This window comes from Cimex lectularius, unplaced genomic scaffold (genome assembly GCF_000648675.2).
Source record: "Cimex lectularius strain Harlan isolate CLEC.00 unplaced genomic scaffold, Clec_2.1 scaffold9, whole genome shotgun sequence".
Classification (NCBI taxonomy): Eukaryota; Metazoa; Arthropoda; class Insecta; order Hemiptera; family Cimicidae; genus Cimex; species Cimex lectularius.
Genome location: NW_019392733.1, coordinates 3,611,173 through 3,638,169, shown reverse-complemented (window position 1 = coordinate 3,638,169; position 26,997 = coordinate 3,611,173). Strand labels below are relative to the sequence as shown.

Here is a 26,997-nt window from a genome sequence, read left to right as displayed (position 1 = left end):
AAGGACCAAATATTCAAGAAACGCTTCGTCGGAAAATGAACACGTTGGAAATGTTAACAAGTTTAATAATCGTTTCCTTATGTTGTCTAAAACTATAAATCAAAATTACAGGGATGTATAAGTATTTGTTGATCCCAGTAGAATGTACACTGTATTATTATTTAAACAGGTTCACATGATTATTTTTCTCACTGAACAGCACTTTTTATTTACATTGTAAAGTCATTAATATATTGATAATATTTTTACAGGAAGGGATCATGTTGGAGTACCTGATATGACACTTATATCGGACATAGATGAAGTCAGAATCCAAGAAAACCTTAAAGTTCGATACGACCATAACATCATATATGTATCCTTTGTCTTGACAACTCATGGTTTATTTCAAAAATTGAATTTTCATTTTTTTCCTTTGTTTTCAAATTGCCTTTTGACTAGGTTTTTGTTTTTTTTAAATTTTGAAGTGTGTGTTTTTATATTTTCCTGAACCTTTTGTTAGACATATACTGGGACGATACTGGTTGCTGTTAATCCATATAAAGATCTGGATATATATTCTTCAGTAAGTACTCACATTAAAAAAACTCAAACTTTTTTAAAGTCTTGTTTCTCTCCAAGAAGTTTAGTTTTATTACCTAGGATAAGAAAATAATATGCAGGATTTATATTAAATAAGATTACGTATATAAAAATGTACAAAAACCAAAAGACGCTCTCTGTAAAGTAGGTAAATAGAAAGTGTTTAAAGAAACAATCTTGGATTCATTTTAAGCATCCTTTAAAGCCCTCAAATATGAAGTTTTATAGCAAACAAAAAAAATAGACATTTTTGGGCTTGTAGGAAAATTTTTTTCTCTGTTGTGCTAAGTTGATAACTCTTAAGCTTGGTGCACACAAGGTCAGTGGCACGGCGCTGATTTTTTTTTTTTTTTTTTTTTTTTTTTTTAATTAAAAAAAATTTAATTTTTCTCTCAAAATATTCATCTTCTAAAAATGGCTGCAATTTTGTTTTTAAAGTCACAAAAGTGCTGTTAACTCTGAAACGTCTCCAGCGATCTTCCGGAAATTTTACAATAAATTGGAGTCCTATAATCTACATGTAATGGCACAACCTGTCCTCCCTAAAAAAAAATCAAAACCAGAGGTATAAAATAAAAAATTTCAGGAGCGTTTGTTGATTTCATGCTAATTTTTCTCATTTATAATGGCATAAAATCTAAACATATTTGATATAATGTGAATGTAGAGAAATTAGCCTTTCTAACTTTTGTACTGCCGTTAAATTTTGATAAAATTCAGAGGAGTTATGAACTTTTGAATTCCGCATACTGAACATCAGAGAAAAAAATGCCCAAATGATCAATCGAATATAGTGCCTATGAAATACATGCATAACAAAAGCAGAAAACTATATTTTTATGGGCACATTTTTGTCTCTTTGGTGTGAAAGCCATTTTTAGCAACTTGAAGGAGTCTCGATGGAAAAGTGCAAAAAGGTCTTGACAGTAGGGCTAGGATGGATTAAGAGGTTGGAAAGCTAGGTTATTGACGTATTAAGAAGCTTCCACAATGCATCAGAGGACTTTTGATTGGAAGGATTGGATATGTAAAATAGCACGTGGCCTCGGAACCCTTTATGCAAGATTTTGGGCCTAAACAGTCTTTGTAGAAGTCCAAGACTTCTATTAAGTTGTCTTAGTGGGGGGGGGGAATCTACGTCATGTAAATTTATACTATGTGCATTTTTTTTTATTGATTCTCATCTTCACCATGCTAGTCGGGGCATAGCACTTGGACTTCAATTTGAAATTAATTTAGAAAAAGGTACTTTTAATGGTTCTGCCCCCTCAACCTCGATGCCCAATGGGCAGGTGGATGTTAAGCCCTCCTGTGTGACAGGGATTACTTTTTTTTTTAAAGTGTTTATTGCTTATGTCCTTTAATTGAAATGTTGCTTAATCATTATACGATTTTCAAAGCCCTAGATGCCCAATGATCCGTTATTATTGATTATGATCTTGACAGTTGCTCTTAAAGTTCTGCCCTGGATGAATTGATCACTATTTTTTATTGTTTAAAGTAGTGAGTTGTTTCAATCATAGAAAATACAAGTACTAAGTGTTATTTCTAGTAAATAAAAAAAATGAGATATTTTTTATGCCTAATTTACCTGTTTAAGGCCATGTGTTAAGTCAATTTAAGAGTTTCTGAAATTGCGGTTCCAAATCTAATGGAAATCGATAGCGCCTGGAGCCAGAGGCAGGACGCAAGGAATGCCTTCTTTCTTTCAGAGAGTGGCGACTCAAGAAACCACACCACCCTGAAAAAAAGTCCCTGTACACCACAAAAAAATTTTCACAGGCTATTAAACTATTTTGAGTAGACAAACTGTCAAATAAAGTTTATGTCTTAATTTAATGTAAATAGTTGCTGATACAAGCCAAGGAGTAAAAACTTTCTTCTCCACATCACAACCCACCGGTAAAGACAATTTCTATAAAAAACCCTACTAACTTTTATGTGTAATAAAATAAAATGAAAAGATAGCCTAGAAAAATGGAATGAGAGTAATAAAACTTCGTTGAGTTTTAAACTCATTGTGGGAACAGCAAAGGATTGGAGATTAAACATCACCTCTTTTAACCCCCCCCCCCGGTCTATTCTTCCATGGCTGTATTGGTTTTCATATTATGTTGTTTTAAGTTACCCATGATTGCAATGTCCATACCTAGTTCTGATCGGTAGTTTACCCTTTCTTACAAAACGGATGACATTTTAGGAGTATGTGTTTGAGTACCATGGAAAGAAAATGGGAACTCTGGACCCCCATGTGTTTGCACTTGCCGAAGCTGCTTACAAAAACTTGCAAACTGAAGATAACAACCAGTCCTGTGTCATATCAGGTGAGAGTGGAGCAGGAAAAACGGAGACGACAAAATTCATACTGCAGTACCTATGTTCTGTTACGAGCAATGTGAGCACTTGGGTCGAACAACAAATACTGGAGGCCAATACGATTCTAGAGGCTTTTGGTAAGTCTGTTTGATTTTTTTTTTGTCTAAAATTTACATGTAAGGTTTAAATGTTTTTTTTTTACCAGGGTGAGACAATTAAATGAACATTGTGGGTAGCTACCGTCTTTCAGATAAACTGTGTTTTTCCCCAATATTATGTTTTAACTCCACTTCTACTGGATGAATTTGAATTTTGACGCGCATCTCTTTTTCAGGAGAGTCTGTACTTTCTTTTCAAGCATTAAATTGTAAGATACTACAGTATTTCAGCAATTTTTCGTTACAGTTTTCTCAAAATCTATCTGTTTATTAGGGCCTGTCTTTATTTGATTTGTTGTTTAGTCATAGCACACTCTCACATTCGTAGCAATAGACCTTTATATATTTTTATCTTACTTTTATCCTAAAGGTTTGTTTAGGGCTCCATGTGGATCAGGCTTTGGTTTTTCCTCTCCCATGACTAAGAATCCCAGCCTGCATGAGCTGAATCAAAGACTCTTCTTGTTCCTGGCAATATCTGCGCGTTTATCTGCAGTTTTACTAGGCCTCTAAAGTCATCAGCCCTACTATCATTCTAGTGCTAAATAATTCTAGGTTTTACTAGGCCTCTGGAGTCAGCAGTCCTATATCTTTCTAGTCCTAAAATGTTCTAATTTTTACTAGGCCTCTGGAGCCAGCAGTCCTACTATCATTCTAGTCCTAAAAGCAATAGGTTTTGGTAGGCCTCTAGAGTCAGCATTCCTACTATCATTCTAGTAGTTAGGACTCAAATTGTAGTAGAACTGCTGACTCTAGAGGAGGATCAGGACAAGAAATAAAGTAAGACTGATGAATCTGGAGGCCTACTAAAACATATGGCGACATTTAGGGCTAGAATAATAGTAGGACTGCTGACTCCAGAGGCCTACTACAACCTAGTATGTGTTACGGTGTTAGGACATTTATGTATTCCTATGTTTTAGTAGGACGGTGGAGTCAGCTGTTGTACTGTCATTGTAGTCCTAACACCGTAACACATCCTAGGTTGTAGTAGGCCTCTGGAGTCAGCAGTCCTACTATTATTCTAGCCCTAAATGTCGCCATATGTTTTAGTAGGCCTCCAGATTCATCAGTCTTACTTTATTTCTTGTTCTAATCCTCTTCTAGAGTCAGCAGTTCTACTACAATTCTAGTCCTAACAATCCCATTGGGCCAAGGACTTATTCTTAATCCATTGTCTGGTGGATCTACATTTTGGCAACTTTGTATACTAATAGGTTTGCTCTCGGTGGCAGTGGATAAAGCATACTGCTTGCTCATTTAAGATCCCTCCACAGTTTAAGACTTACTTCCTCTAAATGGTTGGTCCACAGTTTGGTCATATTTCCAGAGTTCTGACCAATTGTTTGGGCTTACCGTCAATCCATGAGAACCTGTCAGATTTATTTTATATACACTTATGATAGAAGAATCTACACTTATAGAAAATCACTGTGTTTGTTCGCCAATATGTTTCTACTTTATTGTAGCCGTTGGTTAGAATGATCAAGAAGGCCCTAACATAAGTCCATCCAAAAACTGAATCAATCACTTATTCTTTTCAAGTAGTCTTATTATTATTTTTCTTTTTATAAATTTTAAACATTTTTGACTTATCCAAGTTTTAGTTTGAATACAACATGTGAGGTAAACATTTTTGAATATATGAGTTCGGTTATGTAAATTGAATTCACCAATCACAGCATAAAATATGAACGAAAGATGATCAAGTATTGCAGTTCAAAATTTTTTAACTTTATTTTAGGTAATGCTAAGACGGTTAGAAATGATAATTCAAGTAGATTTGGTAAATTTATGCAAGTCTGTTTTGATAACAAATGGATGATCAAAGGGTGCATTATACAAGATTATCTACTCGAGCAATCAAGAATAACATTTCAAAGTACTGGAGAAAGAAATTACCACGTGTTTTACCAATTAGTTGAGGGAGCCAAGGTAAGAAACTTACTTAATAATTTAATATAAATTGTTTCCCCAGTTTGTTTTATTCACTGGAAAGGTCCCACAAGAGAGTATTCTTGGTCCCATCCTTTACACAATTTATACTGCTGACTATCTTATCCATCCTAACATCAAGACAACTTAACAGAAGTCTTGGACAACTTCAAAGACTTAGAACCGAAATCTGTTTTGACTATCAAAACTCATCCAATATCCAGTACATCCAAACCATTCAATCAAAAGTCCTCAGACAAATTGTCACCTAACTTCACTATACACAATGACCTCAACATTCTTTTTGACCATGAGCTGATCCGATCCAGCTTCTAAAAGTTCTACATTAAGCTCACAATCCATCCTAGCCATACTGCCTAACTTATCTATACTTTCCCATTCTGAGAACCTACCAAGTCAAACAATAATTGAAATGGTTGATTGCATCAAATCATTATCAGAAAACTTTTTCACAAGTTCGTTTGGCAATTATGACACAGACAAGAACAATGAGAGATAGGCAGACCAAAATGATCAGTTCAGCTTCCTCCTTTATATTATGAGGTAATCCTATTATATCTTAATTAAAAACTTGAAAATAAAATGAGCCTAAATTGATAAACAGCCTCAAAATTCTAAATGTAATGGTAAAAATTCTGCAGGATAATATTTTTGTTGTTAACATAGTGTAATGGATGTAATCTGAAAGTTCCGAAATATTAAATAAATTTTGTTACCTATTAGTACAGTTTTACATCACAACAAACATTTGATGGATTTAATTTTGTGTATAATTTACTTTTAGGGAAACAAAGATTTAGTGGAACAATTTAGACTGAAACCTGCAGAATTTTATAAATATCTTAATCAATCTGGCTGCATCAAAATTGAGGGTGTAAACGATGCATGGAAATTCGATGGACTGCGATTAGCATTTAACGTATTAAGGATACCTATGAATATGTGCGACGGTATTTTTCGAGTTCTCTCTGCCATTTTATGGCTCGGAAATACTACTTTTGAGGTAAGATTCAACTTTATTCAGTTGTATGCACCTATTTACCTACATTTTTAAAAATAAAATATAACTGTTCAGGATATTGATGGAGAAAAGTGTAAATTGACTGATGAAGACATGGAAGTTTTGGAGAACGTGGCTAAACTGCTCGGCTTGCAAGTACCAGACATTGTTCAGGTAACCCTGCTAAGGCAGATCAATGTCAGAGGGAACATCACTGAAATACCACTGAAACTACAAGAAGTAATGTAATAATACATTTAACATATGAACATGTTTTAATGTATCTCCTTTTTTTAGGCTATTGAAAACAGGCATGCGATGGCAAAAGCTCTGTATTCCCGGACATTTGCATGGCTAGTGAATCATATCAACACTTGCACAAATCCAGGATTAGATTCATCCAGATTCCTTGGCGTGCTTGACATTTTTGGTTTTGAAAATTTCGCAGTCAATTCATTCGAACAGCTATGCATTAACTATACAAACGAAAAACTCCACAAATTTTTCAATCATTATGTGTTTGCCTTGGAACAAGAAATCGTGAGTATGCTTTTAGCAATCACTTCTGTTACAACAAAATTTTTTGGTATATGAAATTTTCTTGAGTATTTTTTTTTTGTTATATACAGGGTGAATTGCTACTCGTGCTACAAACTTCTCCAGTAGATTCTTCACCCTAAAATGAACAAAAAAGTTCATATTGTCCATGGTCCGATTCNACAGTGATGAGCGCCGTGTCAACGCCTTTGCATTTTTTATTTTTTATTTTATTTATTTATTTTTTTATATTTATTTTTTAAGCATTGATATTGCATTTTATTTTATCATTGATTATATACAAAATAGGGAGCTTGGTCAATGGTTCGAAGTATTTTGGACGAAGAGACCATCTTCTTTGGAGGTTGGAAAGCATCAGTTCAATTCCATACATCTATAAGGGTTGTAGTAGTGTGAATGAGGCATTTGTTTTTTGTATTTTTGTTCCATTGTCAAGTAGTATTTTCAGTCTGTTCTTTTCTATGTATTGTGGGGGGGAGGTCCAAATGTAAAGTTACAAATGACATACCTAAGAAGGTAAGAATTTAAGAAACTGAAGGATGACTAAGTTTTAATCCCCTGTAGGGGAGGCCGTCCACTGGAACTTGCTCGGCCGTCGCACGGCCAAATAGGGCCGGATGATCCAAAAGTGAAGAAACGAATGAGCACGCGTCCATTAGAACCAATTCGTTCGGTCGTGTTGGGCCGTGTACGGCCGAAGCACTTTCCGATCCAAATAAAGTTGGATTTTCCAGTCCTATTCGGCCGAATGGTTACTTCGACTTCAACTGTCAACCACGTGACATCAAACGCTCACCATTGTTTAACGCCGTTCTTTGCTTTTTGCTTACCTTTTCGTTTCGTTTTCATTTCGATGGATTGCGAAAAATTGATAAGTGCGGTTGAGGAGCAGGCTCTTGGGACATGCGTGATCCACTCTATCATCGGAGAGATGTCCAGCGTAAGCTGTGGTCAAGGATAGCTTTAGAAATGGAACTTCCAATATTTTTGTTTATTTCTTTCATTCCATTTGTATGTAAACTAAGAATTTTCAAGCAGCATCAAATCTTCTACATCCATTTGGGCTGTGTCGTGAACTGATGAAAATCGGCTACAATGGACGACGGCGTTCGGCTATATTGCCGGTCGTCCGTTTGATCAAATAGTTCGGCTGTTGAACGGCCGTCGTAGTTCGGTTCCAATGGACGAGCAGCCTAAGAGTGTATGTTTAAGTAGTATCTGTGATCCTTTTATAAATCCATTTTCTTTGTCTTTGAGGACCTTCATAAATCTGTTTTCTTTATTTTCGAGGACCTTCTAAAATTTCTTCCCGTTTAGGAAGTTTGGTTAAGAGTTAATCCGTATTTTTTGAAAGAAATGGTTCTTTCTTCAGCTCAGCACAACCCACCTTTAAACCTAACACTAACCCAAACCTACCTAAACCAACCTGTCCCTAAATCTAACCTAACCTAACGCATCTCTAACACTAGCCCAACCAGTCCCTAAGCCTAACATAACCTAATCCATCCCTAAGCCTAACTTGTCTAACACTAACCTAATCCAACCCATCCCTAAGCCTGTTCTAACCTAACCCATCTTTAGCACTAACCCTACCTAACCTAACGAACCTGTCTTTGACCCTAACACTAACCTAACCCTACTATTACTTAACCTAACCGTTCCCAGGGATTAGGCTAATTTGGCTAAAAGAAACACTCGGATTTTTAAAGTTTTTGAGAGGAATAGAATTTCAGAGTTGATACCGGAATGAGATCTACAACCTTTAACCTTTTATATCAGAAATAAATTGGTGGATGTTCATATTTGTCACCTAACCCAATCCATCTTCAACCCTTACACTAACTTACCCACCTTTAAACCTAACACTAATACTAACACTAACCCATGGTCCATTATTTTTCCTTTCACTTTGAGGTCCTTTTAAATTAAGGGTTAGTCCACATTTTTTATAAGAAATGGTTCTTTCTTCAGCACAACCAGCTCTTTAGGTTTTTTATACTTTTTTATTTTTATTTATTTATTTTGCTTGTAAATGTTGCATTTTCTTTTGTAAACAACATTCCCTCGGCTAATAAGACTCTAAATTGCTGAATTGATTGACAAATTTAAAGATGTATTAAAAAGAAGGACAGGTTTATGAAAAGCTGCTATAGTGCTCACTTCTTCAATTGTCTTTCTTATCAATGTTAAACTCTAAATCTAAAGAAAATGTTTGTTTTGAGGGCTCAGACGGTGCCTATCTGGTAAATCTTCACACTGAATTTGAGTCCCATCCTCAGTATGTAAAAGGTGATGATAGAAGGAAGTGGGAAAAAGAATTCGGAATCGAACACTATGCCGGGACAGTCACTTACGCCATCAATGGCTTCGTCGATAAAAACAGGGATGTTCAGCAAGATGTTTTCTTTGATTTCATGAGCCGGTCTGAAAATGAATTTGTTCAAGAATTGACAAATTATCAGGTAACTTTTGTTTTATTGTGAATTGTCAGCAAAATACACGCTGTTTATATTGTTTTAGGATTTGTTGACAACTTCTAATTCAAGAATGGCAAACACGGGGACAACAATGGCTAGAGGTACGAGTAAAGGAAAACCTACGGTCAGCGATACTTTTAGACACCAGCTTCAAGCACTTGTTGACGTTCTTCAAGCAACAAACCCATGGTAGTTATCAATAATGAACATGACCTCTTTTATATGAGTATAATACCAATATTTTAAACTTGTACAAATCACAGGTATGTCAGATGCATCAAGCCTAATATGAAAAAAATGTCAAACGAATTTGATGAAAAGTTAGTTCTCGATCAGTTGAAATACCTGGGAATGCTGGATATTATTCGGATAAGAAAAGAAGGATTTCCGATTCATATGACAATAGATGATTTTGTTGGAAGATACAAATGCCTTGGCAACTGGAAAGTGGTACTTGATAAAAGAAACGCAATCAGGTATTAAAAAAAAATAGTAATACTCAAAAACCTCGAAACATTAGAAAATCAATAATAATCTGTTAAATTTTTTATTGATTGACCTTTAATTCAAATTTTATTCATTTTTGTGTGTTTTTGATTAATGTTTTCATAATTATTTGTAGAGATATAATGAAGTTATTTAATATCAACAATAAAGAGTGGCAGCTTGGTAAAACGAAAGTTTTTCTGAGAAGTTGTGTTCATGAACCTTTAGAAGATAAACGGCAGAATATTGTACATAAAAGTGCTATGATCATTCAAAAGAGGTGGAAAGGCTATGTTGCTAAAAAAAGTAAGTGTATTTGTTTATCTAATAATAATTAGTAATGATGTGTTCGATTAGTGGTAATACTAATGATAACTTTTGAAACATAAGTCGTAGTTTATCGTTTGCCTATGTTATATTTCGTTAGATACAAAAAAATAATAACCAGAATAAAAGAAATTATTGAGGAGATATTAATTTTTTCACACCTGTGGGTGTAAAACAGTCAAACTCCAAGGCATGTATAATTTATGGTAAATGGCATAAAATGATTAGTAACCCGATAAATACATTTTTACATCTGATGGGTATGGAATATTTATTAAGAAAAATAGCATACTAAAACATTGGACATATCCAGACGATCTTGCCAGTGGCTGCTAGGAGCTGAAAAAATCTTTTTTAAAATATGGCTTTCTGTCTTTATTATTTCAAGGTTATTATATGTCAGTCAATTTTATGTAGTATGAAAAAATAATATACAGGATTGTATTAAAGGAGATTTGATATATAAAAAATTATGAAAACCAAAAGACGCTCTCAGTAAAGTAGGAAAACCAAAATAAAAAAAATATGTAAAAAATTTTTAGATTCATTTTAAACACTTTTTAAAACTTTTACTTATGAATTTTTATAAAAATAAAAAATATTTAATTTTTAGGGTAGATCATTTAGTTGTGGGGCTTTTTTTTATTTGGCCTGATGTTCCACTAAATTCATAACTCCTCTTAAATTTATTCAAATTCAATAAAACTGCACCAGATGAAAAGCTGAATTTCTCTTCTTTTAGCCTATATGAATATGTTTAGATTTTATGTTATGATAAATGGAAAAATAAGGATTGAGTCAACAACTTTTCTAGATTTTATCCAAAGTAAACGTTTTAGAGTCATTGTATTTTTATAGGTTTCAAAAAACTCAGAAGTGCTGTTATTCAAATTCAACATGCATACAGAGGCTGGAAGTTAAGGCTGAATTTCTTACAAAAAAGGAGAGCAGCCATTATTATCCAATCGCACTTAAGAGGATTATTTGCAAGAGAGGTAAAGAAAATAATTTTTATATACATACCTAATTATAGTAAATGTATTTTTATGTGTTTTCCTCAGGTTGCCGCTGCATTAAAGGAGATGCGCCGAGTAGAGGAAGAAATGAGGAAAAGGGAAAAAATGGAGGAAGAAAGAAGACAGAAAGAAGAAGAGTTGAAAAAAAATAGTGAAAATGCACAAACAACAAAGGATGATAGTTCTAAGAGGTAAATATTTTTTTGGTTCTATTGTTTATTACAATTTTCAATTAATTTTCATTGTTTCAGCTCTGCTTCAGAAGATATTGCTGCTTTATCGCAAATAGCAGGACAAATCAATCCAAAATTGAACGAACCTACTGGAGATTCTGTTGATTTAGATAACCTATTTGCATTTCTATCGGATGTACAGCAATCGGGGAAAAACTGTATTATAGATGAAATAGGACAAAAAATGAACGAATTAGTTTCTGATTTGGATGTTGAGGTGAACATAACAATATGCTGTGTCCTCTATAGAATTGGTTTTAAACTAATTCATAATCTTTTTAATTCAGCTTGAAACAGTTATACAACAGGAACTTGAAGGTCTCAACATGGATTCATCGTCTAGTCGAACTAAAGTGTTAAAACCTCCATCACTTCCAGAACCAACGGAGCCACCACCGCCTCCACCTGCACATAATAAACAAGGAAATGAACCAATTTATGAGTGTGTGCGACCCAGGGAAGATAATTCTCCACCACCTTTGCCAACTCCTCCACATAAGATCCATTTGGCCAGCCCTCAGTTATCTGATTCACCACGACCACATGTATGATTAAGTTCCATATTGTATATCATTTTGTATAAATTGACCGCGAAAATGAACCGTTCGCATCCAGAGTGTTGTACATGTGTGACACTCAAAAAAGATGTGTAATATTTATATTTGTTACTGTTTCGTAAAGAAGTCTAATTCTTAAAAATAAAAAATCCCACTGTCATTTTCCCCTCTTCCCTCTTCAAGGAAGAACATAGAATCATGGACATGGAACCTAACCTCTATAACACTAATCCAACTGTGCCTAAGCCTAACCCAACCCATCCCTAAACACATACCTAACCCTAACACTAACCCAACCCATCCCTAAACACATACCTAACCCTAACACTAACTCTACCTAACCTAACTATTCCTAACCTTTGTATTAAAAAATCAATGTAAATGAGGTGGACTAATTTTAAAGAAAATAAAAACATTTAGTTCCTTTGTCCAGTGTCTCCCTTTGGAGGAATATATCTGGCTTAGTCAGGACTTTGAAACTATTATCAATAATTTGCAAGGTGAACAAATATGAACAGTTACATATCTAACCCAATCTATCCCTAAGCCTAACCTAACCAAGCCTGTCTCTAAGCCTAACCCTACCTAATCTAACCCGACCAGTTTTAATGCTTAAGTTAACCTAATCTGTCTACAAAACCTTAACCCAACCTGTCCTAAGCCTACCCTAATACCACACTAAGCCTTTCTCTAACCCTAACGCTGCACCTAACCTAACCCAACATGTCCCTAAGCTTAACTTAATTTAACCCAATTTCTAACCCTAACCCAACCTATCCCTTCTCTAATCTTAATCTTACACATCTTAATCTTACTGCAGTATTTAGGAGCAAGAGTTTGATACACTAATCACTCGTCTTCTGCAGTCCCCCATATTTATATTAAAACTAGTTTTGAGACATAAAGTAACTATACAATTATTATTGTATTATAAAATTAGCATATATTATTAATTTTGACTGTCCGGGTAAAATGCTATGCCTTGTGAATCATCTCCAATTTTGAAATGCATTTTTTTATCATTACCAAAAACAATGAACCAACAAAAATTATCATTTAGAATGCTTGGCGCTGTAATGGACAAGAAGACGGAGAACGGGAGCAAAGGAGGAAGTTCCGTGTTGAAAAGAAAATACAAGAAATGGAAGAACTACAAGAAAAAAATGTTGACCCGTTGCAAGATACGTACCACGATATTGTTGAATTTGCACATAATTATTTCAATTCGCACGAAAGAACACCTGAAGGTGGGTTTGATTGTTTTATTACTTTTAAGGATTGTTTTTAGTTAAAATCTTCTTGTCATTTGTTGAATTAATAATTTTTAGGTACAATTATAGCTACGTTAACTAGAAAGAGTAAATCAATTGAATTGATGCCAAAATATGAAATGGTGACTTATTATAAGGGTTCAAGTATACCTACATCTCATATACAGATGTTTGATCCTGATAATGTTAATGTTGCTTGCAGTACATTCAGGGTTAGATTATAATATATATTTATTAAGCTTTCATACATATCTTATGATTTGTTTATTGTATTTTTAAATTATGCAGGAACTTTGCAAGTATATGCGAGGTGAAGCAAAAAATGAAGTCCAAGCTATTCAGGCGGTGATAGGTGCTGGTCTTGAAAGAGAAGAATTGAGGGATGAAATATTTGTCCAGTGTATCAGGCAAGTTACGAACAACCCAAATCCTGAAGGAACGGAAAGACTTTGGCTCCTATTGTGCCTCGCAGTAGTTGCTTTTCAACCAAGCAAATTATTATTCAAGGTGCTTAGCATTTTTATTGCTAAAAATAATTAAAACTTTTTGCATACTTTATTAAATGAACCACATTTCTATATTTTTCAGTACTTTATCTGCTTTTTAAAAAAGAATTTGCAGTGTGAAGGGAAATTAAAACAGTACGTGCAATGGTGTATTGACAATTGTAATAATATCCGAGCTTCCTGTCGCCAATATCCTCCTTCTTCTGTAGAAATAGCTGTAAGTTAAAATTTAAATATAAATCCCACAGTATTTAAAAATTTAACATGCACATTCATGCGCTTATCAGGCGATGAGAAGACTCGGAACCATCGTCTGCCGTTTCTTCTTCCTCGATGGCAGGACGAAGGCAATCGACGTTCATCCTACAGATACAGCAAGCGATGCGACTGCTAAGCTTGCTGAAAAATTGGGATTGAAAAATTTAGATGGTTGGGCAATATATCAGAGTCGGCCCGATGGAGAAGAGCATGTTAGAGCACATTACTATTTATACGACATAATAGCCGAGTGGGAAATGTAAGTTGTATTTTAACCTTTAGCTATAGTTTCCTAGTACAATTTACCACTTTTCATTTGAAATTAAACAGTTTTATCAATGTCCTATGTTATTCCTATTAAGTCATCAGCCATAAACCACCACAAGAGTGGCGATAGTACATTCATTCCCTTGGGAGATTTTGAATTTTTTTTATAATTTTTTTTTTTACTCTGTTATGTTTTAGCAAGCAAACTAACATGGGATCAATAAATTCGTCATTTTCTAATATCAGTCGAAGAGGTAACAGCACTACGTTGAGTTGTGGAGAAAATAGATTTATTTTCAAAAGACGGCTGTTCAGAAACATACGAGAAATATCGCAAGATCCTATCGAAGTGAATATGCTGTATGCTCAAGCTGTTTATTCAGTCGTAAAGGTAAGATGTCATCATCAACCAAAATCATCATAATGTACAATTGTTGTCATTGAAAAATATAATAATTTCCTTTTGTCCTTCTAGAGCGACGACTTTCCAGTCAGTGAAAAAGTAGCGGTTCAGCTGGCAGGTTTACAAGCTCAAGTCGCGCTCGGAAATCCAAAAGACAATGGACATTTAGAGTATTATACTGACATTGATAACTATTTGCCATACAGGATCAGTAGAATAAGAGGAGATGATGTTTGGGTATGTAGTGTTAATTAAAAATTGAATTTGTTAAACCTTACTATTGAGTTTTTTTGTTGTTTGTTTTTTTAATGCTAGGTGCCAATTTTGGCCCAAGCTCATCGTCAATACGGTACTGGAAAGACTGATTTAATGGCCAAAGTCTTGTACCTGTCTTGTGTGATGCAATATCCACTCTACGGTACCACTATGTTCACTGTCACTTATAGAGGCTACTGGTCATACGGTAACAACTTATTTTTTACATTTTCCAATTTTTATAAATTGTATATTAATTTTCATTTTTGTTTTTATATTCTAGGCAACAGTGTCATTTTGGGAGTTAACTTCGAGGGCATTATGTTAATAAAGGCCGATGATAAATTTGTATTATATGAATTTAGATACCATGAAATTGAATCTATATTTTTAGACCCTAGCGATAGTTTTATTACCATTAATTTAATGAGGCAAGGTGACCAGAACTTCCATAAATGTTTTGTGTTTGAAACGCAACAAAAGACTGAAATAGGCTCCTTAATTGTAAGCTATTGTCCAGCCTTATCAACATGGATGACTGAGAACGAAGTTCCTGTAAGTAAAGCTTATGTTTTTCACATTTTATTTATTATTGAATTATTTATATTTCTTGGTAAACAATCATAGATGTGTTTCGTCTTTTTTTATTTTATAGTTTAGAAACATTGCACACTTGCAACATAATCAGTGAAGTTGTGCATGTTGTTACTACGAACCTTGCACCATATTACCATTAAAACCGTATTTTTTTGTAGTTTATACATTTTTTAAATAATTTTTTTTTTTAAATAGTGGTGGATACCAGGAACTAGAAGAGTTCCCCTGAGCGCTGCAGCTCTGTATAGCTTATTGTACTTCTTCCTGGCTCCATTTCTGGGGCTCACAACACATGTGTGAATTGAGCCCTTAGTGTACTGGTGTTGTTCCCCCAAAATGGAGTCGGGATCAAATTCAAGATCGCTGAGATCTGATCCCGCCCCAAACCTTCCATTTATGAATGCCATGTAGATTTCCTTTGTAGTCACTGGTCCCCTTAGGCTTCAGAAAAAAAGTCCAGAGGCGATGGTGGGAATCGAACCCACGACCACTGGATCTATTGGCCAAGAGCCTATTGGCCACCTTAACCACTCAACTACTGTTGCAACACATGTTTTATTGTGTTATAAGGTCCCATTATCTCGTTTTTCAAGATTTTGAGTTCTAATGCCACTTACTCATTGGAAATTGTGTTTTGCATCCTGGCTTAATTTATAAAACATCTTTAGGGGTCATCGGTGGCCACAACATTTTAGGCGAATCCAACAGCCCTACATTCGAAATTAAAGATTTTTTTTGTACTGCAGTAACTTAGAAAAACAAGAAATCTTTTTATTAATCCTGATAAAAACTAGTATTTCAGCTCCACATTTGATGTACTGCCATCTGCTTTTCTGGGAGATTTATCAATCTCTTGGCTTGCCTATACCTGGTGCTTTCTTCCTTTTGAGTTTTTCTTTATCGTGCTATTTTTACATCTTCAACTTTAGCTGGAGTCTAGTCTCATGGGTCCCTTCTTTTGTTGTTAGTCACCGGTCCATTTTCTTTTATACCTTCATGTCCTGAAACTCACCTCAAGGTAACCTCCTAAAGACCAGACTAGTTTGGAGCTAAAAGCACATTTAGTGCCTTTACAGCTGCCTGACTGTCGGAAAATATGTAATATGTGCCTTTTATTTTCTTCTTTATCAACTCCTGTGTCTAGAAATTGCATGGACCTCAGCTTGGAAGATAGGTGAAACCAGTCCAAGGGGTTTTACTACTAGGGTGTAATTCATCCTCTGTATCCTAACCCATTCCCTGTTCCATCTTTATCCATCAAACCATATTATGTTTCTGAAACTACGTTACCTTTCTTCCAGAGAATTTCTGTCATCTATGATCATTTGGGTTGTCTAAGTTGAGTTTTCCTCTTATTTTATCAGGTGCCATTATAGCCATTTCATTAATTTAAATTCTATCTAGAATTATCTAGTATTTAGTGACGGATAAATACTCTTTTTAGAATTTTGTGATGGCTTCTTCTTAGATATGGTTTTATTTATTTGTATCTCAGGAGTTGGCATTCTCAAAAGCTAACTATTGTACATAATGTGTAAGAGTGTTTCCATCGCTGTTGTGGATTTGTTTTGTATCAGGGGTCTGACTGTTGTGTATAACCAATACACCATCCTGAGGTTTATTCTTAAGTTTTTTTTAATGAATAATCTCTGGCCAATGCTTGGCCTTATGTAGTATGTTGCCTTATATGACTTAACCACATGAATCTTCGGCCCTGGGCTATCATACATTCTTCATATTGCTTTATGAAATATGTTGATTTTTTAACTTGTAGGTAAAGGCCATAACTAATGAAGATAGAATCAGAGCTTACCAAAATCTCGTTGCTTGCCGAAGATTACTTATTGATGCTGATATTCTGAGGAAACCGTTAGATTCAGGAGGTGGATTCATTCGAAATACTTTGAGGAGGTAAATATATAATTGTTCACCGAAGTCCCTTGGCCCATAAACAGATCATTTTAACATCCAATGCTAAATATTCACATTCATTGATTTTTAAATAATTCTTATGATGTACCTGCCATTTACATAACTTGTCCTTAATATTCAACTATCAATTACGCCATGCTAATATCCACTAATTCACTTACACAAACAATAGAAGAAGGCAAAAGCATGCAATATAAGATCTCTGTTTCTTACAAAGAGAACAGGGGACCAAGGAACCCAATACTTTTTCCAATTGGGCACTCAATGCCTTTAGGTACAGTTAAAAAAAGGTTCAGTAAGAGATGTGTATTGAACAACAGGATTTACTGGCTGCTGATCTAACATAATAGTGATAGCTTGATTAAAGTAAACCTGGCGTAAAACTAAATAACTTATTTCCTTAGATATGTAGAAATTAATTCTTTCTTTTCTTACATGTAATTTTTTTTAAAGGCAAACAGATGGTCATAGCCTGCACTATTCTGCATTTTCCCTTTCTGCATTTTGTCTTACACATTTATGCAGTAGCTTACTAGCCCCTTCATGGGTGATTTACCTTCTGCTGAAATGTAGGATACATCAAACTTGTAACACACACACTACACGCACACAGAGAGTAAAAAGAACCTATTCTATACCTAACCTAACTAGTTTAACAGGTTTACGGGGTACTCTATATTCCACCACAGATCCGTCCATCCACAGTAAACCACTCCTGCAAATAAATACATTCTTACAGATAGTGCCTTTCAAGCCAAATGTACAATTTTAAAAAGGTGAGGCACTCTGGGGTATTGATATTACGCCAAAATCTTGCCCTCCTATCGCACTGCTCATAACCTAATTAGTTTGACAGGTCAGTGGGTACTCTATATTCCACCACAGACCCATCCGTTCACTCTTAACCTTTCATACAAATAAATTTATTCTTACAGTTAGGCCCTTTCAAACCAAATGTACAATTAAAAATGCTTTAATATTTTTGACATATCGTTAAGTAGGGGCCACACTGATCCTGTTACATGCAATATTTCATGTAGCTTTTTTTTATTTCATATTAACGTTTATAGTATCCTCAAATCAACCTTTTTTTCTTCAAAATAACATTTCTTTTAATTATTACAATTAAAAGTAAAATTAAAAATCATATTTGTTGGTTAATGTCAGAAAACATTTTAATAAAAATACATTACTTATTTTCATTTATTTTGACGTTTCAGGAATTTACACCCATCATTAGCATCTATAACCTCTTATAAATAGACAAATGTAACATTGGTATTTAAAACATATTATTAAAAGCATTATTTATTATATTAAGTATAAAGTTCGGAGGAGTTATGAATTTTTAAATCCAGAACACCGGATTTTAGAGAATAAAAGCTTCATCCAACCAAAAAAATTTAATTTTTTTTAAATTGATATAAATCTTAAATGCTTTCAAGGGCGTTTAAAACGAATCCAAATTGCTTTTTCAAAAAAAAAAAAATATATGTATTTTTTTTTTAATCAAATGCAGGAAATTTATTTTATATGCTTACATTTCATACCTTCACATTCACATATTTTCTCCGCTTTTTGGAAAACATTGAATCATGATTCATGGATATTTAACCTAATCCATGCATAACCCTGACCCTACCTAACCTAAGCATTCCTAACCGAATCTAACCCAACCCATGGAAAAAATATACCCATTGCCATATTTAATGCCAATAGATACAATGTTTTTCCTGTTAACTAAGAAACATGCAAGTGTTTTGGCTTCTGGGCCTGATATAAAAAAAATATCTGTATTCTGTTTAGGCTAAGCAGACATCGTTTAGATAAATTCCGTGCAGAGCATAGCACTCTTGACCATGGAGAAACGTACAAAGGCTATCCAATGTCATTTTGGTGTTTCAATCGGCAACCATTAACCCAGAGTATAACGAAACTTCAGGAGCCTGAAGACCAAATTGCGCTGCAGATGTTTCACATCATTTTTACTTACGCTGGTCTAGGACAAAATGGTAAGTCCAAATTCACACTCAGCACAATAAATGTATTAAAAATGACAAAAGAGTGTAATTTCGGTTTTCAATAGGCGAAATGGTCAGAAGAGCGGAAGACGAACATGTGAATCTAATTCAAAATATAATGGAAAGAGCGATGCGCAAAGACACCCTACTGGGTGAACTGTATCTGCAGCTTATCAAACAAACAACAGAACATCCCGATCCAAATTCAAGGGTTAATTTAAGACACTGGGCATTATTATCACTTGCATGTTCAGTTGTATTGCCTCCTCAAAGAAGCATTAGAAAGTATTTAATAGCACACTTGAAAAGATGCTCAGGTGACTGTATTACCGAAGAAGGAAAATATGCAAGATTCGCTGAAAAGGTATGTTCCTTTTTGACAATATTGTTAACATTTGTCGCTGCCAGAAATAATTTATGAAAAAAAGTGTTTTTTTTTTGTTTTTTTCAGTGCTTGCATAAAACTCAAGGTACACGTAGGAGACAGTGGGCACCTTCAAGGGAAGAAATCATGTGCACTATTAACAGAAGGCCTATATACGCCAAGTTTCACTTTATGGATGGACAGTATTACGCTGTGGAATTTCATCCTTCTGCTACAGCCAAAGATGTCATGGAATTGGTGAAAGATAAAATAGGCCTGAGACAATCTGCTATGGGTAAATGTCTTATAAAAATTGTTAATTATATAACCGTCAAAAAGTGCATTTGCATGCTAACAAAATATTGTAAAAATTTTATTAGGCTATGCAATTTATGAAGTCCTTGGGAATTCTGAGAGAAGCCTTATAGCAGAAGAAAAAGTTGCCGATATTATGTCAAAGTGGGAAAGATACAGGAACTCAAATACTCAACCAGCCCCGAAAGCGTCGAGAAAGCCTCATCAGTTTTTCTTATTCAAAAAGCACCTGTTCCTTGATCAATATATGGATTTGGATGATCCCGTTGAAAAAGAATTACTTTATCATCAAGTCCTTCATGGATTAAGAGCTGATAGATTTCCAGTCGCTGAAAAAGAAGCCGTACGTTGATGTTATTTAAACAATTGTAAAAAAAAGTGACTTACCTTCAAATTTTAGATGATGCTAGCAGCTCTTCAAGCACAGGTAGAACTAGGCGATTGCACGTCAAATGATATTGATTATAGAGGTGTAGCCTCGCATTGCTTACCTTCACGCTTAGTTCCAAACGTTCCCCATGAAGGAATAACCCTCCACCACCAAAGCCTGCGTGGAATGACTTCGCCCGAGGCCAAAAAGGCCTTTTTAAATCTTATAAGGAGTTGGCCATTACACAGAGCCACAATATTCGATGTTATGGTATGAAAAAATAGTTATATAAAATAAAGCATAAATTTATTATATACATTGGATATAAATTAAATTTTAGCAATCATTTACATCAAATTGGCCGAGAGTGTTGTGGCTTGCAGTGGACCAAGTCGGCTTACATTTGCTGGAACATCGATCAAGAAATGCTCTTTGCAGTTACGAATATGAGAGTATCTTAAGCTACAGCCCCGCTTTGAACTGTTTGATGATAATAACCGGTAGTGAAAAGAAACAAAGCAAAGTTATTCTTACTACATCTCAAGTATGTATCTCATATATAATTTTATGATAAAGCATTACTGTATTTTTTTAATTATCATACTCATTAGTAAAGCTCAGTCATGAACGTAAAATCTATCAGACAATGGATTAAAAATAAGACCTCATTTCAATGGGATCTTATCCCAAGACAGGAGTTTCTCAGAAAATATTGGCAGAACACTAAACCTAGGACTAAAATAATAGTTGGACTGCTGGCTGGACACTTCAGAATCTGGAAGCCTACTAAAGCCTAGGATGTGTTAGGACTATAATGATATTAACTGCTGATTCCAGAGCCCTACTAAAGCATAGAATGTATTAGGACTAGAATAATAGTGGGACAGCTGACTGGACAATGAAGACCCTGAAGGCATAAGTATATACTTGTAGTACCAGAAGCCTGTGCAGATTTTACCAAGAAGAAGAAAAAGTGGAACATGTCCTTTGTTGGTGGCCTATGCAGTGATAGACTCATAGGACAGGAAAAGCCCAAGGGCCTGATCCACATGGTAGCCCTTGCCATAGGGGCTCTGGTAAAAAGCCTTAAGCTTAACAAGGCACAATACACCAGTATTGGTCGTGGTATACAAGATCATAGAGACCAACTGTTTTTAAGGTTAGGGTAGACTCCTTTTAACCTTAGGCTTAGGTTTGGTTAGACTCCTTTTAAGCGTAGGTTAGGTTAGACTCGTTTTAACCTTATGCTTAGGTTTGGTCAATCTCATTTTAATCTTAAGCTTAGTTTTCAGTTAGAATCCTTTTAAGCTTAGGACCAGTTAGACTCCTTTTAATCTCAAGCTTAGGTTAAACTCTTTTTAATATTAAGCTTAGATTAAGTTAGATTCCTCTTTAGTTCCAGTTAGACTCCTTTTAAGCTTAGGTTAGGTTAGAATCCTTTTCACATAAAGCATAGGTTTGGCTGCACTTCTTTTAGCCCTTTGCTTAGGTTAGGTTAGACTCATTTTAACCTTATGTTTAGGTCCGGCTAGACTCCTTTTATCCTTAAGGTTAGGTTATGTTCTGTATGAAATGGCTGCAAAGCCTGTCACACTGCATCCATCAAAATGTGTCACCATCCAGCTTGAGGATTATTTATTAGCCTCCATAGCCTTGATAGTGGCTCCTCAGTTATTAGGAAACCTTTTCCTTGTTTGACAGCTTCCTGTTAACCTACACAGGCTTTATTTAACTTGCAATATTTTAAAGTGTTTATTGAGTCAGCAGGCTTAAGCTTAACGAATAGCTCTAGACAATAATGGGGATTGCACAATTGACCAGAATTGGTCACATTGCACAAGGTCGTAAATAGGCTGACTCGTTTTAACCTTAACTATACTAATTCAAATGTATAATTCTTGGTTATTTTTAACTCATATAAATAATTTAGAGAAATTAGTTGATATTTTCTACTTTTCTTAGACCTGATTGATTAATTTATGTTTCATTCAGACGACTTTCTTTTTTTTTAGGCATTTCAAATAGCGACACTAATCAAGGAGTACACTGAGGTTCTACAGTCTCCACATGACATGCGTAAAAGAGAGATAAACAGTAAGAAAAAGGCGAGCTTCAACAATAGGCCAGTCAGCATTCTGTACAAACCGGCTCCGGTTATAGAGCCACATTTGAGTTAACCGCAGCCTTTAACTTAAAATAATCAATAACATGTTTAATATCCTTGTTTTGTAAGAAAGATAAATTGAAGATGTCTATAACTGTTTGTATATTTTTCGAGTAAGCCGATAAATTTGTCATATAACTGAAAGAGATTGGAATCAAGTGATATTGTTTTTTTAAAATTTATTTATTTATTTATTTTTTTTTTTTTTTTAATAACAGTTTGCTAGTAATATCAACCTTTATTATAAGCGTAATATCTAAAATGCCAATTACTATAATCAATGTTTTTTATCATGACTGTACGTTTAATCAGTCTATAAAATGGGTTTGTAAGATGCATTAATGCCATAAAGCAATGTTTGTAACAATTCCAGCAAGTGTGAAAAGTACTACTTTGACCAAACCAAAGAATAGAATAAATATCAAATTTATGCTTCATGAAATATGGAAATTTTTAATATTCAATACATTTGTGAATGCTGTATATATGTTTTATATTATAGCCAAATTTAGTGCATTACTGTATCGATTAACAAGTTAAGATCACATGTATAATTGTTTATACTTAATTTCATTAGAGAATTTGTAACTATTATTTTATTTCTATGCTGTTGTCTTGTTTTAATTTTTAAACAAATAATACTGTGATAAATCTGTAGTATTATAAGGTGACTTTTGAATTTTAGAGTTTTTTGTCATAAATGTTGTCTTCCAGAAATTGGCTTATTGCTTCATGAAAACTGTATACAAAACGAACATATATATCTGGTAAACAGCAGCTAAGTTTTAAATTTAAAAATTAAGAGATTCATTGTCCCATAAAATTCGGAAAATTGTCTGTGTGTGTTTGTGTGTTGTATGGAGAGTATACAAGTATGAAAACAGGTGGGTTTTATAAGGATAAGGAAAAACGAGACACCAGGGATTTACAAGCTGCAATGAAAATTACCAATCGTCAGCAGATCTGTTGCACACACATAATATTTGTTATTAGATCAAAGTTTATAAAATTTAAAAACAAATGTAAATGTTACAGTCCTACTACCAGTTTCTTTATTTACTATAAGTTTATGTACAGTTTTACAGATCTTTAACACATTCAACACTAGCTGGAATTTAAATTTTCAGTCTACAAGGATGGCATTTTTTTTTTTTTTTAATCCGGTTGGAACACTCCCCTGAACGTCAGCCGCATTGAACATATTAAGATTCAACATTTAACATATTGTATTAAGTATTTTTAATTGAAATTCATAGGAGTTAGAAGAAGCATAGTAAACCAAATTTTAATGTAACAGGCCCAGTCTAATGAAACAGGGCCAGCAATGCTCAAATAGTTAATCATTATGAGATCTCTGCTTATGATATTGCATTCAATATAATTTATAGTTAAACTTTGACTGTTTCAATAAATTTTTAGAAATTATTTTATAAAAAGTAAAGTTGAGGTTACAACTTTATTCATAATTGTAATAATCGACTAATAAAGTAGTGAATTCTCTAGAAAAATTATGCAAAAAAAGTATTAAAAAGAACTCAGGGAAAAGTGATTTGCTGATTTTAGAAAGCTCATCACACATAACAAACACACACATAGATATATATACAAAAGAAGCTTTGGGAGAAAAAGATACATTTTTGTATGAAGGGCACTGGGGAAGAATGACAGTCCGCCCGCACAGTATACCAACTTCAAGAGAAAAATTTAAAATTAGTTTCTGATTGAATTTAAAATTAGTGTTTCAAAATAATACAAATTAAATACACTTTTCCTGGGATCAGGCTGGCTTTGTTGGATCATTTATGTATTCATCCCACTTTATTTAAAATTTGTCGACGTAGGCCAATATTTTAGGGCTTCCTTCCGGGTACAGTTTTTCAAACTTCAGTCTCACAACATTCTTTTGACCCCATTAGGGATTTTGTCAAATTTCAGCATCCTGTTTAACCAGGTAGGAAAGGATAGAAGGGCTGGACTGAAGTTCTTCCTAAGATCCACCTGAAATCATACCATTTGCCTCTAGTATTGTTAATCTTCCCCAGAATCCTACAGATGTTAAAGAACAACAAAAAGATCTGTTTTGACTTAGTGTATACAAAAATAATTACTTAAAAGTAATCATGAAAATACTGTTACAAGATATAAAATTTATGGAAATAATTTATACGCTTAACACATAGGCTTAAGATATATAAATGAAAATCATGAAGTCATGACCCACTATCATCATGCCCGGGAAATGTTTGTCCCCCCCCCCCTGAAATATTGAAAATTATTTTTTTACTCAGCTAATTTTAACAAATTGCAATCAGATTTCATTAGTACTAAAAATGCTTATGATATTTGTTTGAATTTTCTGCCAGGACTCGTGATAAGAAAAATCTACACACTTTTATGCAATTGAGTTTTGACACAGCCAGCTAAATCACTTTATACAAAGTTTAAAAGTTTAAAGTTCTAATTTAACAATCAAAGCTTTTTTTTAAACATGTTGAGACTGTCAAATTATTAAATGAAATTTTATAACATAATAATGCTAAACTGCTTTATCATCTAAAGACAATTGTAACAATTTTGTTTATTTATTTATCCTTCTACAAAATTTAGTCTTTAAATACAAATTTTCAGTTCCTGAACTTAAATCTTATATCAGGAGTGGTATTATTTTAACTTAGGCTTCTTTCTACTCCTGTAGTTTACATCTAGTAAATATCTGTTGAAAATAGAAGAAAAAACTTGAGTTATTATTAACTAAAATTTAATGTTACATTTGTTTTAAGTCTACATTTTACAAACACATTTTTTCCTATGAAACTAGAGATAAAACGTAACACTAACTGAGATCTATAAAATTAGGGATAGCTGTTAAAAAAAAGAAGCACATGTATATATTAAAATAGTAACATATTTTATATATATGTTACTGATATGGAAGCGGCAGTATTAACTTTGACCCTAATAATTGTGTAATTGTGTTTACACTTGTTAGATTATGTTATTATGTTATTAAATGCTATAAAATATTTTATCAAAGTCCTTATTGTAAAAAATGTAGATTATAATGCCTTTGTTTCTATTTGAAGAAAAAAATTATACTTTAATAGTCTGCATTGTAATTAAAAATATTTATAGCATCATAAAATTATTAAAATTAAATAACGTTAAAATATATATTTATATACACTTTTAAAATTGTTTAGCTTTGTATTAAGAGCCAGACTTTTGTAACATAAGACTGTTAACAGCTAAAATCCTGGGTGTCTTTATTTCTGTTTATTGGCCAGTGATTTCTATTAAACTATAGTGGTTACCTAATTGATATTGTAAATAAATTTACAGTTGTTTAAATGAGTATGTGTTTTTTTAAATCATAATTAATTTTTGTTTGATTTCTTCATAGGGGTCTGCGGAGTGATGGCTATTAGTATGACTATTTCCAACAATTTTGGTCCACCTATCTTCAATAATTTGGTCTGTAAGACACTTTTTGGCTTCTTGCCATATTCAGTGGTTGTTATTGGCTTTTTTCCAAATAGTAAAATCTCACAGTTACTGATATGTTTACTGATGAGTCGCGTTTCTGTCTGTATAGTGGCAGCAGAAGAAACTGGAAGCAATGATAATATTTCTGTCCACCCTTAACTTCATAATGCACTGAGATCTACTAACAGGCCTCCTATTGGCACTTCCAGTCTCTCGGAATCGGGCTAAAGCCCGGGAGACGACGCTCTGAGAAACGCCAACTGCCTCTGCGATATCCAATTGCCGGTGACCTCGATGACTCATTCTCACAATAACATTGTGAACTTCTGGTTCAACATGATGTCTTTCCATGATTAAAGAGAATAGAAATAGATTAAAATGGAGAAAAGACAAGAAAAGGTGTTTGTTCACAAAATGAGTAATCTTCTTGTTTACTATTCTTAAGTAAATCTATTATTAACAATGAGGTTTAACTTGTTTGTTTTTCGTTTGTATTTTCTATTTTGCTTTATCAAGCTAACAAGAATATATCGGTTAATTTAATTAAAATTAATAGAATAAGAATAAATTATAAATATCCCTATTTGTTTTTGAGTAGTTTATATACTGAATTTTGGTTCAAATTTGGTATGCAGGACTAACCTACAAATTGAAACTTCACTACTATTTAACTAATAACCTTAATATGAAAACATTCAAAATGTGTTTGACTGTTAATAGTTACTGAGAGGTTTATCATTTCAGAGGATGTTCACTTGTGATGAGGAACCCATGAGTAAGCCTAAAATGTCCTATTTTTACGTGCCAAGACTGTTACGGGATATGTTTATTAGACATCGTTTAACCACCCTCTTTAATTTCCCTCAGTTTTTTATTGTTAACTTTACACCATTCTTTACATCCAGATCTTATTCCTAACACAAGAGATGATTCTAGAAACTAGGTCAATCTAAATTCATTTTGGTCTATCTCCAATGATGTGGTCAGTGGCTATTATTGGCTTTTTCTCCAAATAGTAAAATATCACAATTGAAATATATACTGAATTTTGGTTAAAATTTGATATGCGGGTTGAAATAGTCGTTACATATAGGTGTAATGGGTGATGGAGGAATATCAAGTACT

At 33.8% G+C, this 26,997-nt stretch overlaps 1 protein-coding gene across 1 annotated transcript; it reads left to right on the top strand.

Annotated features, from left to right (window-relative positions):
• Positions 1-254: 254 nt before the first annotated feature.
• LOC106665326 (unconventional myosin-VIIa) lies at positions 255-25,740 on the top strand. The gene is made up of 32 exons (XM_024226905.1): positions 255-355; positions 503-565; positions 2,783-3,035; positions 4,801-4,991; positions 5,797-6,015; positions 6,088-6,252; positions 6,310-6,552; positions 8,724-9,032; positions 9,091-9,236; positions 9,311-9,523; positions 9,670-9,839; positions 10,719-10,855; positions 10,922-11,067; positions 11,128-11,326; positions 11,397-11,654; positions 12,727-12,913; positions 12,995-13,149; positions 13,226-13,444; positions 13,526-13,660; positions 13,731-13,960; positions 14,167-14,359; positions 14,444-14,608; positions 14,687-14,834; positions 14,910-15,181; positions 16,998-17,134; positions 18,962-19,167; positions 19,242-19,540; positions 19,628-19,835; positions 19,921-20,198; positions 20,256-20,495; positions 20,566-20,769; positions 22,238-25,740. Exons 1-32 carry the CDS (start codon positions 278-280, stop codon positions 22,400-22,402), a joined length of 6,231 nt encoding a protein of 2,076 aa, XP_024082673.1. The 5' UTR covers positions 255-277; the 3' UTR covers positions 22,403-25,740.
• The last annotated feature ends 1,257 nt before the right edge of the window (positions 25,741-26,997 follow it).

Excerpts from the sequence above, each read along its gene's own strand:
- LOC106665326 (XM_024226905.1), top strand. The coding sequence starts at position 278 with ATGACACTTATATCGGACATAGATGAAGTCAGAATCCAAGAAAACCTT. Across the intron at positions 13,150-13,225 it reads TTGCTTGCAGTACATTCAGG|GAACTTTGCAAGTATATGCG; the intron begins GTTAGATTATAA and ends TAAATTATGCAG. Across the intron at positions 20,199-20,255 it reads CAGTCGCTGAAAAAGAAGCC|ATGATGCTAGCAGCTCTTCA; the intron begins GTACGTTGATGT and ends TTCAAATTTTAG.